At 47.6% G+C, this 15,983-nt stretch overlaps 2 protein-coding genes across 6 annotated transcripts; one reads left to right on the top strand and one right to left on the bottom strand.

The window, feature by feature from the left end:
- Positions 1-53: 53 nt before the first annotated feature.
- LOC122613607 (dystrobrevin beta) lies at positions 54-15,965 on the top strand. Of its 3 annotated transcripts, XM_043787847.1 has the most exons (8): positions 54-584; positions 10,762-11,124; positions 11,189-11,274; positions 11,336-12,162; positions 12,224-12,809; positions 13,112-13,303; positions 13,610-13,681; positions 13,992-14,683. In XM_043787847.1, the coding sequence occupies exons 2-8, from the start codon at positions 10,790-10,792 to the stop codon at positions 14,372-14,374; spliced, it is 2,481 nt and encodes an 826-aa protein (XP_043643782.1). In that variant the 5' UTR covers positions 54-584; positions 10,762-10,789; the 3' UTR covers positions 14,375-14,683. The 3 variants fall into 3 exon arrangements, with proteins under 3 accessions (XP_043643782.1, XP_043643780.1, XP_043643781.1); XM_043787845.1 differs by lacking the exons at positions 13,112-13,303; positions 13,610-13,681; positions 13,992-14,683 and adding exons at positions 14,740-14,783; positions 15,053-15,965; XM_043787846.1 differs by lacking the exons at positions 13,112-13,303; positions 13,610-13,681; positions 13,992-14,683 and adding an exon at positions 15,053-15,965.
- Positions 3,453-4,134, bottom strand: LOC122613608 (loricrin). 3 transcript variants are annotated; one of them, XM_043787849.1, is made up of 2 exons: positions 3,999-4,134; positions 3,453-3,948 (listed from the first exon to the last, which is right to left on the bottom strand). In XM_043787849.1, the coding sequence occupies exon 2, from the start codon at positions 3,937-3,939 to the stop codon at positions 3,541-3,543; it is 399 nt and encodes a 132-aa protein (XP_043643784.1). In that variant the 5' UTR covers positions 3,940-3,948; positions 3,999-4,134; the 3' UTR covers positions 3,453-3,540. The 3 variants fall into 3 exon arrangements, with proteins under 3 accessions (XP_043643784.1, XP_043643783.1, XP_043643785.1); XM_043787848.1 differs by having other exon boundaries at positions 3,453-3,931; positions 3,999-4,133; XM_043787850.1 differs by having other exon boundaries at positions 3,453-3,944; positions 3,999-4,107.
- Positions 15,966-15,983: the final 18 nt, after the last annotated feature.

Genomic DNA, 15,983 nt, shown 5'->3' with positions numbered 1-15,983 from the left:
GTACGAATTAAATTGGGACCCTCCACCGTCTGGTAACACTGTGCGACGTTTTTGTTGTTGCTGGCTTGTGGGTGTCGAAGCAGTGTCGCGGCGCAATGTTGAAAGTGGTTTTTGGGTAAACAAAATCCGTTGATAAGATATTCGCACGGAGTTAATCGCGAGTTGCGCGGCGTATTTACCGTTGGCAAGCCAGAAAAAAGTTCAGCATCAATTGCGGTTTAAAGCCAGGCTTCAATTCCTGTGGGCGCGCGTGTGTGTGTGTGCGTTTGTGCCATCGGTGTGTATGTGTTTTGAGCCCATAAGCGTAGCCCGAAAAAAGAAGTTTTCCTGTTACCATATTTTTTACCAAAGGCCAAAAGGGCGCAGCATCTTCGCTCTTTATCTCTCCGCAATATCGCTCTCTCGTTCGCTAACGCGAGTTTTGCAACTCCGTTTACCGTTTATTGTGTGTAAACAGCAGGTGAAAATAAAACGCGATAAGTGCGGAGAAATAGGAGAAGGAGGAGAAAGAGCAGCAAGAAGAAGCAGCAACTCCGCGCAGCCCAACAAAAAGTGACGCATTAAAAGGTTGCTAATTACAAAAGGTAAACAACAAATACTGTGCGGATTCTATTACCGAATTCCCGGGCATAAACAATACCAATAAAATGTTGCTAAGATTGCCCTTCCAACCACCCCCTAACCCCGTTGAAATGCGTAGTAGATTTCCGCGATAGGAAAACTCGGATGAGTGACGCGTTGGCGACGCAGCGCAAAGTGTTCATTCATAAAAAGCGTCTGGCCCCCTGGCGCCCCCTTTCCAAAAGATCCCCCCTTTGGGCCAAGCCTGTTTGTGGTTGCGCCTGGAATTTAGTTTACAACTAAATATGTTTGTGGATGGCTGAGCGAAAAGTGCGGATTTTGTGGTTTTTGTGATGTGAGAATCCGTAGTTAAACTATTTGCATTCAGTTTGCAAAGTCTTTTTGGTTACGCCACGCCCCATTCTCCGTCGTTCATGAAATTATGAGTTTAATTCAATTATGTTCTTAAGCTTACATACATACATCTTTACACGAGATAAGTTTGAAGACCTAGTATCTCTGCCCTTTGTTAATGAAATTCTGGTTGACACCCAAGTTCACATAGCTGAAAAAATTCCATATCAAACTGAACGGCATTTCTTAATTAATCATTGAGATTAGATCACATACCGCCATATGGCAATCGGTGAAATGATTAGCTCAGCGAATAATTGAACGCCGTGCGAATGAAAAGTCACACTCAGTATTTACAATACGCTATTTGATGGATGCACGGGTCAGAGCATTTCATTTCGCAGCTCACCTTTGGCAATCGGGGATATCGATGGGGAAAACAATAATACGGAATTTATGGTCAGCATGTCGCCAAAATGCCAAAGTCAAGCGAAATAAATACATACAAATAATCACAAAACAAAAAAAAAACAATCTAAATAACTCGGTGACATCATTTTGACTAATCGCCAATTTTAGCATTTGAAAAACGGCGGCTGCTCACCCGGCCCACCAACAAGCGCGAAGGTGCGAAAGAGAGGCCACCAGGGAGGGGGCTGCGAGCGGGAGTGGGTTTGGGTTTGGGATGGGGAATGGGAGTGGGAGTGGGAGTGAGAGGGCGAGCACACGGGGCAGGTGCGCCAAGCCGAAGTTCAAAGCGAAGCTCAAACCCGAAGCCATTCGGCATTCCGAACACCCACCTACAAGTCGGCAAACGAAATGGATCGAACGCTCTTGCGATATCAGCGAATTTCACTTTCCAGGCACCCACTCATAATGACACTAGTAATACTACTATATACTATAACACTACTAAATACTATAATACTATAGTAATACTACTAAATACTAAAATACTACTAGTAATACTACTAACTGCCATCGGCATAATCACTATATAACACGATCCCACATAAAGCGCATTGCTTTCAGCACGGCAATAAATCGAAGCCATACATATGGCAGCGCAACTGGAAAAGTGCGCTGGAAATTTGACAAATTTAAGATGCTTTGAATGGCATGTTTTTACGACTCATAGGCATTAAGACGATCTTTTAAGTTTACGATTTCATAAATCAGCGGAGATGGGAGGTGTGGAAATGTAAGGCAAGCTTTCATAGCTAATAATAATATATGGATCAATAGATAACTCAATAGTCAAACTCTCTGCATCTCTCTTAGACAACTCTATTGAAGCTGTATTATCAATTGCGATTACCTTCGGGTTTCAAAGCTTATAACTAGTTAAGCTGTAGTTTCACTATAGTTATTCTCAAAAGCTTGCGCAAATTGGTGCCTTTCATTAACTCATTATTAATTATTATATCTATCATAAGCTGATATGTTTTATATTGGGAATGGCTAACCTACCGTGACTATTGCCTATCTGTTGATATTTCCCCGCGGCAACTTCGATCAGATGCAATTAACTCGAACATATTGCGGCTCATTACGAGGGGCATTCCAATCTGAAGACGGAACGGCTCGATCTAGTTCACAGATACAAACTGCACACACGCATCCACACACACCCCACTGGTTATTTCGGTTAATTTCAATGTGTGCTACGAGCCGAGAGTGCAGAGGACTAGGCACCACTGCTCCAGATCCCCACATATTTCCGAGACTACTTGCGATGCGATGCGATGCGGTGTGCTGTGCTGTGCTGTGGTGTGTGCGATGTGTCGAGCGGGTGGGTGGAAATGTGGAAATGTTGTGAAAAGCTAAATGAGGCGTGACACGAAAAAATAACGCAGGGAAACAAGAGCAAAGCGACAAACAGCCAGCGCAGCATGGAAAACAAACAAACAGTGCCGAGTGCGGCCACCCACAACATGACAGCCGCCACAACAATGGCCATAGAAGTGGCGAGGAGCAGAACAAGAACTTGGGGGCCCACCAAATCCAGCCATGGAGTAATTTCGGCCTAGAAAACGAAGAAGACGAAGAAAACTGTCCAGTTGTCTGCGGAAAAAGCTGCGGAAAAGACAAAGGAAGAATGAAAAACCAAGAGAGCGGAATGAAAGTGGGCGAATTCCGTGGGGCGGGGCAGTAGCGCACAATTAACCCTTTCTTTGAAGTCAGCGGCGACTGTATCCATTGTCCACGGTCCTCTGTCCACTGGGCTTTAATTAGTTTATGGAAGAAGCGTCCCGGCTAACTGCAATAAAATTAATCGTTTATGCTGTAATCGCATTTAGCGGCGCCGACCTCCTTTCCTCTCCTTTCCCCTCCGATTCTGGCCTGGATTTCCACACCCGCAGTGCCCTCGTTTGATGTATGGATGTATATCGCAGGCGACAACTTTGTTCCACAACCAAGAGGCACTCATGTGTGGGCATTCCATTACAGGGGATTTTTGCTGGCGATTGGAGCGTGAAGCATCTGGTTATTTTAAGACCCAACCCATAATAAACCCAAAGGGCTAACCATAATTGTTCCTGCTTTACAATCAATTTTGCTCAAAAAAACTCAAGAAACCAATTAACCGCACACAGTGAAGTCCAGAGTCCACGAAACGACCACTCAGCAGCAGGAGTAGCAGGATGTGCGACAGGATTGGCCACAGCAGCCAAATCCACTGGAGCACATCATGCAGCTGTCCGCTTCGCACGGCGACTGATAGTACGGGGAAAAGCCGGGACACCAGGACGATCCGCCGCCACGAGGACCACACGAAGGCCCACAACCACCTCTGCCTCTCCCTCCGCCTCCATATCCGCCACATCCTCCTCCGCTTCCACATCGCCTTCCTCCACCTCCTCCACCGTAGCGGGAATCACAGAAGGTGGTGCCAAAGGGACCGTTTCCGCCGCTCCATCCGCATCTGGTGAAGCCCGAGTACTCGCCATACGGACAATCCCCGCAGGCACGCTCCGGATAGGGTCCGATGTAGAACGGATTGAACCGTCTGCAGCTGCACATGATCTCTGGCTAATATCGGAGGTCCATCAATTGGAGGGCATTCGATATCAACTACTCACATTCTGGACTTCACTGTGCGCGGCCAGCAAGCGTCTCTATTCGGTACAATTTCGATAATCGCCTCCACCAGCTGCTTCCCAATTTCCCATAAAACGCCGAAAAGCCAACTAGACTGCCATAAGTACGGCATTCTATGGAGCCAACTGATCGACAGCGGTGGGGGTGTAGGTGGGGGTGGGGGCTAATATATGGCCGTAGTTTCATATGGCGCGTGTTTTGTTTGTAAACAGTGATCATGGCCAATAAACATTTGGGCACCCAACTTCCGCTTTGCGAATGAGGAGCATAATCCGAATATTGTTTACGCTGCGCTGCGCCTATTTAATATATTTGAAAAGCATTTGCTGAAATGGCCTGTGTATTTCTGTATGGCACTGTTTATTTAAGTTTAGGTGGGTCTTTCAGTCATTAGGGGCACAATAATCGAAGTAACTAAAGATTAAATTGAGTATTAAATATTTGAAATAGCCTGCCTTGAGCACTTCTAACGTGCTTATATCATCGCAGTGACATTTGCCTAAGCTGCATTGATTGGTCAGATGGTCGGTCGTCGTGGCAATGCCATTATGTGTGACAGTTGCATTCCAAATCTCATTATAGATTTATGCAAAATGCGGGAGGAAAGCCCGGAGAAAGGCAGCAGACTTGCGGACTTGCGGACTTGCAGACTGACCCACGATTTTCATATGCGAGGCGACTGCTGACCACTTTGGCCCTGGTCCGCATTGATTTGTGGGGCTTTCTTTGTCGCCGGTTCCCCCTTGGCCTCTTTCCCTCTTTGGCTGGGATTCGATTTCCAATTCCGATTTCCACTCCCAATTCGATTGCAGTTTCGGTTGATTGACTTGCCTTTTGTCGTTGACATATCCAAAGAGGCAACAGTACAAGTTGCACAATTCTTTAGCTCACAGACGAGACTTGCTCGGTTTAGCTGAATATATCTTATCGGCTACGGTCTGTTTGCTTTGCAGATCGTTATCAACGCTTCCGAGATAGTGGAACACAGTGCAAATGGATCGTGAAATGAGAAAAACTGCCCACACCGAATGCCTAATTCAGTGTCTCTGTGCGGCTGTCCTTTATTTCGCAAGACATTCCAAGTGCGTGGGTAGTCCACATTGGGTTACAACATACCACCGCCGAAAATGGAAATAACACCACCCACGAAGTTCGCCCACTTTTTAGTGGCCTCGTGCAAAACACTTTGGCCCACTTGGAGCGACATTCTGTCTGCCGATTCTCGACTCGCTTGGCCAATTAGCTGGGCATTTAGAACGTTTGCTTGGTAGCTTGGTTCCCAAATGCTCGTTTTCGTTGCGATTCTTCGACCTTAGGTTTTGTTTCCCACTCGATTTTCCGCTGCAAAGCGCAATAAGCGCACGTTCAGACGCCAAAAATAGGGCGTGACTCGGGTGATAAAGTGGAAAATATTTACTGCGAATCGTTTGCTCATCTGTGCTAATTATACTGGGGCTTGTCATCGATGGATCATGTCTGGTGTTCAAACGGTTGTCACACCCGAGTTCGGAATCTATATGTCAATACTCGTATGTCGACAGCTTGAGTTCTCCACTTGCACTGCTGCAATCAGTTGCGAATTGCTCAGCCGGGAATTTGCATATTTCGCTAGGAATTTCTTGGTAAGCGTGGGTGGAAGCTGCTCATTAATCTGTGGGCGCTGGGTGGCGACTGCAGGTGCGGGTCACTCAACCAGTGCGTAACGCTCAGGGGTTACTATTCCGCATAATGAATAATGCAGTTCATACCGTGGAATGCTAATTTACCCTTCGGCTTGTCGTGCGGCTTCTGCAACTCATTTGCCTCGATTGTTGCAGTAAGCAGTGAGCAAATTGATTAAACATTTAGCTTGGTTAAGGTTCCCTTTGGTTTTACATGGGATTAATTACTTAAGGATACTATAAACAATACCATACATATCTTATTTCGGTATATATTGGGATTAGTAGCTAATCGTATCATGTTGTTGTATACTTGTGAGAATAATCGCCTCAGATTCAGCTGGTTATTTATATTTCACATCGCGTTGACACTTTAAGTTAAATGCAATCAAAGCCAGACAATGCAAGCCTTCCTCCATCCAGGTGAATCAAGAGCGCCTTATCTGCACCATGACCTTGGGCAGGTGGCTGTGGGAAAACACGATCCGGGCCGGGGGGCACATCATCTGCATTGCTGTCAGCACTTTCTTGCCCACCTGCTGGCTGGGCTGGCTGGTGTGGTTGGCCGGGAGAACAAAGAGCGGACAGGTAAAGCCTCGGGATCTGGGGATTATGGCCACAGTAAACTCAGCAGAGTGCGTCAGCTGCCACTCCAACTTCAAACGATGCGAATGGCTCCGTTTCTTAAGCTCTTCGGTATACACTTTATCCAACTGCCTGGTGCCTTGGTGGCTCAATCCCTTTGGAAATCCTTGAGCGGCGACAACTAATGGCGCTTTGTGTTGCCGTGGAATGTGCACTTCGCTCCCGCTCCCGCCCTCGCCCGTTGTAAGTTCTGGGTTGTAAGTGGCACAGATCCTGCCACCGCCCCACATTCTTGCCTCTCCACTCCACTAATATACCATACCATTCCCTTCCTGCTTGCCCCCATTGCGAGCTGTACACGTAATTACTTCGCCTGCGCATTCTGACGAGGCTGATGACAGTTGCCTCGTCTAACTGGGACACCGCTTCCTTCCATCGGGAGCGGGTGTTCCTTCTGGCTTGTGACCAGCTTTTGTTGTACTCATGGACTAATTTCGTTCGCCTTTGATGGTTGCAGCACGGTGAAAAAAGAAATCTCTTCAAATTGATTATCATCTGGTATTCCAACCTCTTTTACTGCTGATAGGATTTACTGCAGCAAACGAGGATTTGAAGCATGAAATGTGTGCAATAACCATCGAATTCTAACGCATAAAGTTTATAGTTTCACCCATAGTTGTAGTTGTTTCAACACTTAAGATGTGATGCCAACTTCCACGTGCGCTGCACAGTATTTCTCACCGTGCACAAATGAGCACATCCCAGTTATGGGACTACCTTTGCAGGCAGGCCCATCAATTATGCCAAATGGAGCATATGCACATCCACAGTTGGCTCGATTTTTTCAATTAACTTACCTGGTAGTTCGCAGCCAGCCCTATACCCATTGCCTACTGCCTACAGCCTTCTGCCTTTGGCGATACATTTTTCGAGGCTCGGACGTGGACAAAAGGTTATTGCCTCGTCCAGCGATTTGTGCTGATCAATTCGGGCAGACATGCAATCTCCTGTCCTGCTGTAGCTGCACAAACGGAAAAGTCGGAATTAACACGGAATAAATCCTGTTCACCACCCCATCCCATCCCACCCCTCGCCATCTGGAATTGCAAATTATGTGCCCAGTTATCATCGCTGGAGCCAGTTGTTTGGCTTTGATTTCCCTGGCACGCAAATGGCATAAAACAGCAGCACCCAGGACTCACGGGAGCTCACGGGACTCGGCGAGGAATCCCAGGACACGGAGGACTTTCAGCTGGAAACTTGTTTAATTTCTGCTTTGCGGGAAAAGCGCACAGCAAAGGGGAAACGTGGCAGGTGGCAGAGGGGGAAACTTTGATGCAGGTCCTGGACACGCTATCGTACTCGTACTCGTACTCGTCCTCGTTCTCGTCCTTGTTGCTATTCATATTTCATCCATGCGGTTTCTCCGCTCTGCTCCACGTCCGTCCGTGCTCCCTGTTGCTTTTTCATTTTTTCTTTCAGCTCAGTTAGTAAATTGAGCATCAACGTGGCTCCGGCTGACTTAGCTGTCCCCGGAGTTCTTTTTGGGTTCACCTGGGGTCACCCAGCCAGGTGATGGATGGTCGGAAGGCTGGCTATTTGGCCTGCTGATTTAAAGTTCTCGCTGCATGGGGAAAACTTATCCACTCTTGCTGATATGCTAATTAAATGCATTTATTCTTTTGTTGCTTTACGGCTGTGGCCATTTTAATGCTCCTTTTTCATGTAAATAGCAATGTGGAAACTTCTGTGCTAACCAGATAATCTAGCTGCCAAGAAATGCTTTCCATCCAAACTTCTTCCTTATAAAATGCTTCCTTATAGATTGCTGCCAAACATTTTAAATACTTTATAGCTAAAATAAATGTTGTCTGGATTTCCGTTTCCCCTTCCGGATCATTCAGTTCGACCCATTTCCCATTTGAGGCAGTTCGCCGGTAATGAGGTGCAAACTTCTGGCATAAAGACCGAGTTTAATGATTTCAACTTAAAGTTCGGAGCAAAGTTGTCGCTAAAAGTGCCACAGGCAGAAGATCCGTTTGGAAAAGTTGGCCCAGCTGGATGGTTATTTAGAGAGGAACTTCTAAACAAATGGCAGGAAAAATATAAACAATAGACAATTGAAATATGTGAAACAAGGCATTGAGCTGCTCTGCTGGCTGACCACAGCAAAAGCTGCCAGCAATTGCGGTTGCAATTGGGCAAATCCCCAAAGAACGAGCTGGTGTTTGGCACTAGGATGGCACTTGCAATGGAATTTAATATGCTGTCGACACGGGCGAAAAGAGAATTCTTAGTGCGGAGATATCTGAATGACACGAATAGGGCTGCACGCCCCCTTAACCTCCTTAGCCCCCTTTTTGTCCACTGAAAATAACATTTAGAGCGATTCTTTCCCATGGTTGGTTTTCAATAGGTACACGTACTCAGCGCCAAAAGATCCTTTTTAGGCAACTAGGCATGTCCAACTCCCATGATCCCATTGAGATCTAAATTATATCATGGCGTAGTTTCTCGAGAGGTTATAATTTCTTTCCGTGTGCGTATAATCGGTGGGTGGCCACTTGGCAGATGCTCATGCGAAGAGGAGCAGCAGGATGTCAATGCTCGGGGCAAGTGGCAGCATCCAAACTGCAGCAGCCGCTGGCAATGCGGAATTCCCATCCACATCCCTGGTCCCCCGTTCCGCCAATCCTGCCCCTGGACATCCACCCCCACCACTTCTCCTGGCCGAGCTGAAATTATTCAGCCAGGTCTTGTTGCATACTTTCCAGCGCAAATGTTTGCAGAGCATTCGCCTCGTGCCCCAAGAATTTGTGAGTGTGCTAGTGCGAGGACAAGTGTATGAATGTGGGTGTAGTGTGGGAGTGAGTGTGGGTGTGGGTGGCCGGGTGTGTGCGCATATTTATACATGTCCTAATGGCTGACGTTGCTCTATTTACGTGCGACCAAGTCGAGGGGGAGCGAGACCAGAGGAACGCCGCTGCCATGTTACTCATCATCCTCAATCCCCAAACATCCGGATTACGATACGTCTACCACCTACGTCTTAAGATTTTAAAGTCCGTGCGGATATTCAAAACACTGAAAAATAGTGTCTGAAAGTGTGCTACCCAAATGTAATTCGCTATTCTACTATACTATATTCAAATGATTTCCAAACTCCACTTTCTGGAGCATCTTTTATTGAAGCTGTGCTTGTAATATAAATTACGACAGATTTTCTCACAGTACAGACCATTCCCGTCATCAACTTCATCATCTCAGCTCCAGTTCCATTCGCAGTTTGCAGTTTCAAATTGAATTTCAGTTGGGCGCCCTCTTGCCGGCTCTCCGCACTTTCCCCAGCTTGTAATAACACTATCATTTAGTTGACAGAGGGCAGCAGGAAAAAGGAAGCGGCATTTAAATGAGAATGCTTGTTTAAATTGGCCGGCTCTGGGTGATGAAAGGACATGGCAGGCGGGCAGTCGGGCAGGACAGGATGGGACATATGTATGCTGGCATTGTGAGCCAGAAATGGAAACCAGATCCACACAGAAAAGTTCTCTGATTATTCTCGTACGATGACTCAGAGTCGTCTGCTCGTCTTTTTTCCAAGGACATTTTTTCGCTCCCTCTCGTGAAAGATGGAAAATCAATTGCGGAAACTTGGGAACGAGAAGCGTGATGCGACATCAACTTCTGAAGTTGTCGACACCCTGCTAGCGTGGAGTTATGCTTCAAGGATATGATGAGTATGCTCCGCCGGTGGAAAGGGAAGCTGCGTGGCATTCTCCTCGATTAATTGGACTTGCAAAGCGGTTTATGCGATAGCAAAAACTTTTAGCGCGTAGGCGGATTATTAAATTCGCTTTGTTTCACTAACTAGCTGCGGCGGGATCAGCGGCGAGGGATTCGCCATCTGCCACCCTCGATTGCTCACTTCCTCTTCCGGCAACTGCCGCCAGGAGCAGGGAGCAGGAAGCAAGGAGGCACCCACACCAGCAGCCACCAGACAATGGCATCACACTGGCGAAAATTCTGGAATCAGGATGGAGTGTCGCAAATCGATTGAATGAATCATAGGTTTATGGTTTATACAAGATAATTGCAGTACAATGACTATCTTAAGGAAATGTCTACTCTTGATTTGTTGATGCAAATTGAATGCAAACTAAAGACCAAATGATTATCTTGATCAAGTTGGGATATATATAAATATATCAGCTTATATGATTGAGAGGAAAAACATTCTAAAATCAGGATATTTAGTCGGAATTACGTAAATTTCGCAGTGCACTGGCAACCGGTCTGTCGGAGGCAGACGACAAACACAATGGAATATGCAAAAAGGGGAATGAATAGATTCCCCACGCAGACAGAGAATCCCTCTGCAGGGGCAGAGGTGGTGTGGTCTGCTCCTAATCCTCCTACCCACCCACTTGAAAGCTACTGCATAACTATAACTATTTACGATTATGCTCATCATAATGCATATGCTTTAATTAAATTCCAGGCGAATCGGTACAGCATAGTAGCCAGGAATGGAGCTGGAGCCGCGAGTGGCCATACTGCAGGACCTGCGCCTGCAGACCTTCGACTCCATTCGATTCGCCTCCTACCGCACCGCCTCCAAGCTGCGCTACATACAGAAGTCCACAAATCTGCATTTGGTGGACATATGGAATGTGATCGAGGCCTTCCGCGAGAACGGGCTGAACACCCTGGAGCCGCAGAGCGAGGTGAGCGTGGCCAGGCTGGAAACCCTGGTCTCCTCCCTCTACCACAACCTCAACAAGCGCCTGCCCACCGCTCAGCAGGTGCCCGTGGACTCGAAGGCGGGTCTGCTGCTCAACTGGCTCTTGGCTGCGTACACAAGGTGCGTGCACTTAACACGATACATAAAAACCTTATAAATATCAAACTACTTTCATCTTCTCTAGTGATAACTCGGGCAAGATTCGCGTTTTCTCCATCAAAGTGGCCCTGGCCACCATGTGCTCTGGCAAACTGGTGGACAAACTAAGATGTGAGTAATACACACCATGTGGTTTCCAAGTAAACAAGATTTCTCCCTTTCCCCTGGACAGACATATTCTCGCAGATCTCGGATGGCGCTGGACAGCTGGTGGCCTGGAAGCTGGGCGAGTTCCTGCGCGAAGTGCTGGCCCTGCCGGCGGCCGTGTACGAGTCGCCCACATTCCACTACAAGGAGGGGCTCGAGGAGGAGATCTTCCCGGCCGAGAACAAGGTGACGGTGAACGACTTTATGGCCACGCTGATGTCCGAGCCGGGGCCGTCCTGCCTCGTCTGGCTGCCGCTGGTGCACCGGCTGGCCACCGTGGAGACCATTGTGCATCCGACTGTCTGCTCTGTTTGCCACAAGGAAAACTTCACCGGGTTTCGTTATCGCTGTCAGCGGTGTCACGCCTACCAGTTGTGTCAGGAGTGCTTCTGGCACGGCAAGACATCGCTGAACCACCAGAACGATCACGAGGTCAAGGAGTACTCGAGCTACAAGTCGCCCAGCAAACAGATCGGTCACTCGCTGCGCAAGAGCTTCCGCTGTGTGCCCGAGAAGACGGTGCAGGTGCTCCCCCGCTTCCCCGACCAGCCGGAGAAGACGCTCAACCTGTCGCACATCGTGCCGCCCTCGCCGCTGCCCTCGCACAACGGCTTCTCGGACCCCTCGGGCCTCGTACATGGCCACCACGGCCCACATCCGGGTCTTCCGGGCCAGCACGGCCTTTTCGATCGCTCCAGCACGCTGGACTCGCGGGCCACAGGCCGCAGTCTGGACAGCGCCAGCGGCACTGCTGGCACCACCATGTCTCGCGTGGCCGCCGCATCTGCCAACGACGAGGAGTACCGCCTGATTGCCCGCTATGCCGCCAGATTGGCCCAGGAAAACCGAGCGGTGAGTGAGCCCATACCATCAAGTATTTAAGTCCTTTTCTTCATTGCCATGCAATTGACAGCCATCCAACTTGCCCGACAATGCCACACCGATTGGCACAGATAACTCGCGAGCCCAACGCGAGCTAATTGCCCAACTGGAGTCGAAGAACAAGGAGATAATGCGGGAGATAGCGCGCCTGAGGCGTCAACAGGAGACGGAGCAGATGGCCCCAGAGAATCCGGCGCTAATCAATGAACTGCGTGCTCTAAGGCAGCGGAAAGGAGAACTAGAGGGCCACCTGGGTGCCTTGCAGGATTCGCGACGCCAGCTAATGGAGCAACTGGAGGGACTGATGCGAATGCTGAAGAACCAGCAGACAGCATCGCCTCGCTCCACGCCCAACTCGAGTCCTCGTTCCGGCAAATCCCCACCAATGCCCGGCGGAGCTGGTATCCTGGGCACCTCCCCCATGAGTGCACTGCACGCCCAGCAGATGCAGCAACATCCGATGGCAGGAGGAGTCAGAGCCAGCCAGCAGCAACTCCTCCAACAGCAACAGCAGCAGCAGGCTCATGGCCATGGGCCATTCAGCCAGAGTCAGCTGGAGCAGCTCAACCAGATTAGCAGCGATATGCGCAGCGCCTTCGCCGCCAACGGAAGTGCAAGTGAGTAGGGATTGGCGGGTCTGCCCCTTGGGTTACTTCTCGGTTAGGTTCGTTCATGACAAAATTCTGAAATCCCCTGTGTGAAATTGGTTAACGCGAAAGTTTAGGCCTGGGTTCAGACAGATATTAATCGTATACTCCGCTCAACAATGCGGTAACACCGCCACTGGCAAAACGCAAAACACACACCCAAAAACCCAAAAAATATCCCAAACGAATATCACCTGACCAAACACCCAACCAAACACACACGCTCTCACGCCCAAAAACACACTCGTTTCTTGATCGCTTCGCCTTCGCAGCGCCACCGCCAATGCGCACCACCACTGCCACTGCCACTGCCAATGTCAGTGCCATTCCCAGCCTCAATCCGATTTCGAATCAGAATCAGAGTCAGAGTCAGAATCCGAATCTGAATCCCGACGCGGAGCTCAATGAGGCTGCCGATCATCTAACGTCGGCCATTTCCCACATGGTCAGCGACCTGAACGCAGGTAAATCGATGGACTCGATCCCATCTTACCAACCGCTTACGCTTCCAACTCTGCAACTGCAATTGCAATTGCATCTTGCATCTGCATCTGCATCTGCATCTGCTGTTCCTGCTCCTGCTCCTGCTTTCCCAGAGTTGCCCGTGAATGGTGGTCTGCACTGCACCAGCACGTAGATTTCGTAGTAGCACCGCTTCTAGAGCCACCAAACCAAACACAATCCCAGCTCCAAATGGAATGTTTTCACTCTGTGCTTATCCGTGTTCTTTTTCGGTGTGCGTATTGTCTTTGGGTCTGGCCATTTCCCAGGACGGGGAAGGGCTCATCAGGGTCCCCAGCCGGCGAGCTCCCTGCCGCAGGCTCGCTTCATCATGCCACTGGGTAAGTTGTCCCGGGCCGCATCGATCCGATCTGAATCGCTCCTCCAACTCCTGCTGGTTCCCACTTCTCTAAAGCGACCAATTTTCCGTTTTGTTTTCTTCGTTTTTTCAAACCGTTTGATTTTAGATTATTACCCCAATAGACGGCATAAGAAAAAATGCTGCAAATATTGAAATATTGAGCTCCTCCCAGTTTGGTTAGTTGCCCTTTATAATTTTCGCTCATTTCTTCTGTATGTTAAATCGGGGGACCCTGCCCATCCAATAAACCAAACCAAAACAAACAAAATCGCCCACAAAATCCGATTAAGAATTCCGACACATCGAGGGTGGCGAGTCCGAGGACTCGAGTCAGTGCGAGTGCAACGATTGCGAGTGCGGGGAGTACGAGGAGGTCTTCCGCACCGACGAGGATCTCGAGTGCGAGGGAGCTGCAGCTCCATTCGGGGATCCATACACCAGATACCCCGTACTGGGTACTGGCATTCCGGAGGAGGACCATTTTGATTACACCTTCGGGCAGGGCGAGGAGCTGTCCCAGGTGAACCGCATCCTGGGCTACCGCAACCACCCGGAGCTGTTCATTGACGATGACCAGGCCGGCTTCCCGGCGCTGCACGAGATCGGTGAGACAATCGATGAATTGCAGCTGATCATGCACGCTTATATCATGAAGTATAGTCTGAATTTATAAAGTGTTCGTCGTAGGTTATATACTCTGCGATCAGGTAAAATATGCAAAATCTACTGCCTCTACAGTATGTAGACCATCTTAGCTCGCTCGACTCACGAACTTCCACTCCACCTCAGACCTCAGGTAGCTTAAAGTCGGGGCTCTATCTATAGTTATTTCTATAGTTCTACTGCATAGCTCATCATCATTGCTGCACCACTCTCAACCGTCTCTCTATAGCAATCTCAGTCAGCTCATCCTAGTTAGTCTCTAGATTTGATTCACGTTGGCTGCTTGACTCAAAGGATTCGAATAAATTGTCTGATTTTGATTTGAGCCTTGATACAGATAATACATATGCTCACCGCAACCTTGATCAATTTCAGATTTCGACGAATCTCAATCGTATAACCAAGAGTGGAATGAAAAGGTAAAGGATTTCGCCAAGAAATCCTGCTCACTGTTGATCTAGATGTTGTTCCTTGCCGTTGTCTATCCTTACTTATCTTTTCTCTCTGTACATGCACTCGATATTCCAAACATAATTCAACTATATATCTATATATCCTGTAGCTAGTGTAGTGGTTGCAACTTTCCAATTGCCTTGCATGCCAAAGACTTACTTATCTTGAGTACGATTAAAAATATTTCAGATGGCTTCGATGACTTATTTTAATGCAGCGTTCTATGTTTCCACAGGCAAATGCGAATAGCCAATGGCAGGAGCAGTTTGCACAATGGAGTCTTAATTCGCAAAAGAACTAGGACCTGGCTACAAGTGGAAACCGCAGGACTGGGAATCTCCAGAGGCAGCTGGACGGATGAAGACGAATTCTCGCTTAGCTTTCTACCTTACCTTAACTCATACGTTGACTTAGAGCAATTTATTTATTGATTACTTTACTGAGCCGTAGCCTACACTACCTTAATCATTATAATTTATACTTTGCGGATTGGTATCTACACGGAAACATTGTATGTAAACAGATATACGCATCTATATGATTATTTTATTGAAGCAAAAGATATGAATATAGCTGATAAAAAAGACTTGCAGTTGCACTGCTCTTCGAAGTCGCAAAACCATTGAATCTCGTTGAAACTTTTACGATCGTACTGCTAAAGGGCAATAAGAGGTATGGTGTTTTAATTTTAGGTTTCCGCGATTTCGTAATTGGCTTTTAGATTTTGTAAGCGCCCGCGCCGCGTCAGCGGTTATTTATTACCAAGAAACTTAACAAATTGAAAATCAAATCACGTAATGCGTAATACAAATACGATATAGACATTGACATATTATGTACTTAATAACTAGCAACTTGTTGAGAACCTAAAATCAAATTCTAAATGCTATACATTATATACATTATACACTTTGAGATACGATAAAGCCAACAACTATTTGAGTCACATGAAAGAGAAACCCAATGTTGAACACTAAAACGAAAAACTAAACACGATTTATATATATTATCCATTTATAATATGCATTCATACAAGAAAAGTTATACCATATAATCGTAACGGCATAGAGCACGACATAGAGAAAATCCGACATTTATAGAACTTATACATAACTACTGAATAAACTTACAAAGAAGAGAAAACTAAATAAAAAGGCATTTTAAAC

The sequence above is a fragment of the Drosophila teissieri genome, chromosome 2R (genome assembly GCF_016746235.2).
Source record: "Drosophila teissieri strain GT53w chromosome 2R, Prin_Dtei_1.1, whole genome shotgun sequence".
In the NCBI taxonomy this organism is placed as follows: domain Eukaryota; kingdom Metazoa; phylum Arthropoda; class Insecta; order Diptera; family Drosophilidae; genus Drosophila; species Drosophila teissieri.
This window is presented reverse-complemented; position numbering and strand designations above follow the sequence as displayed.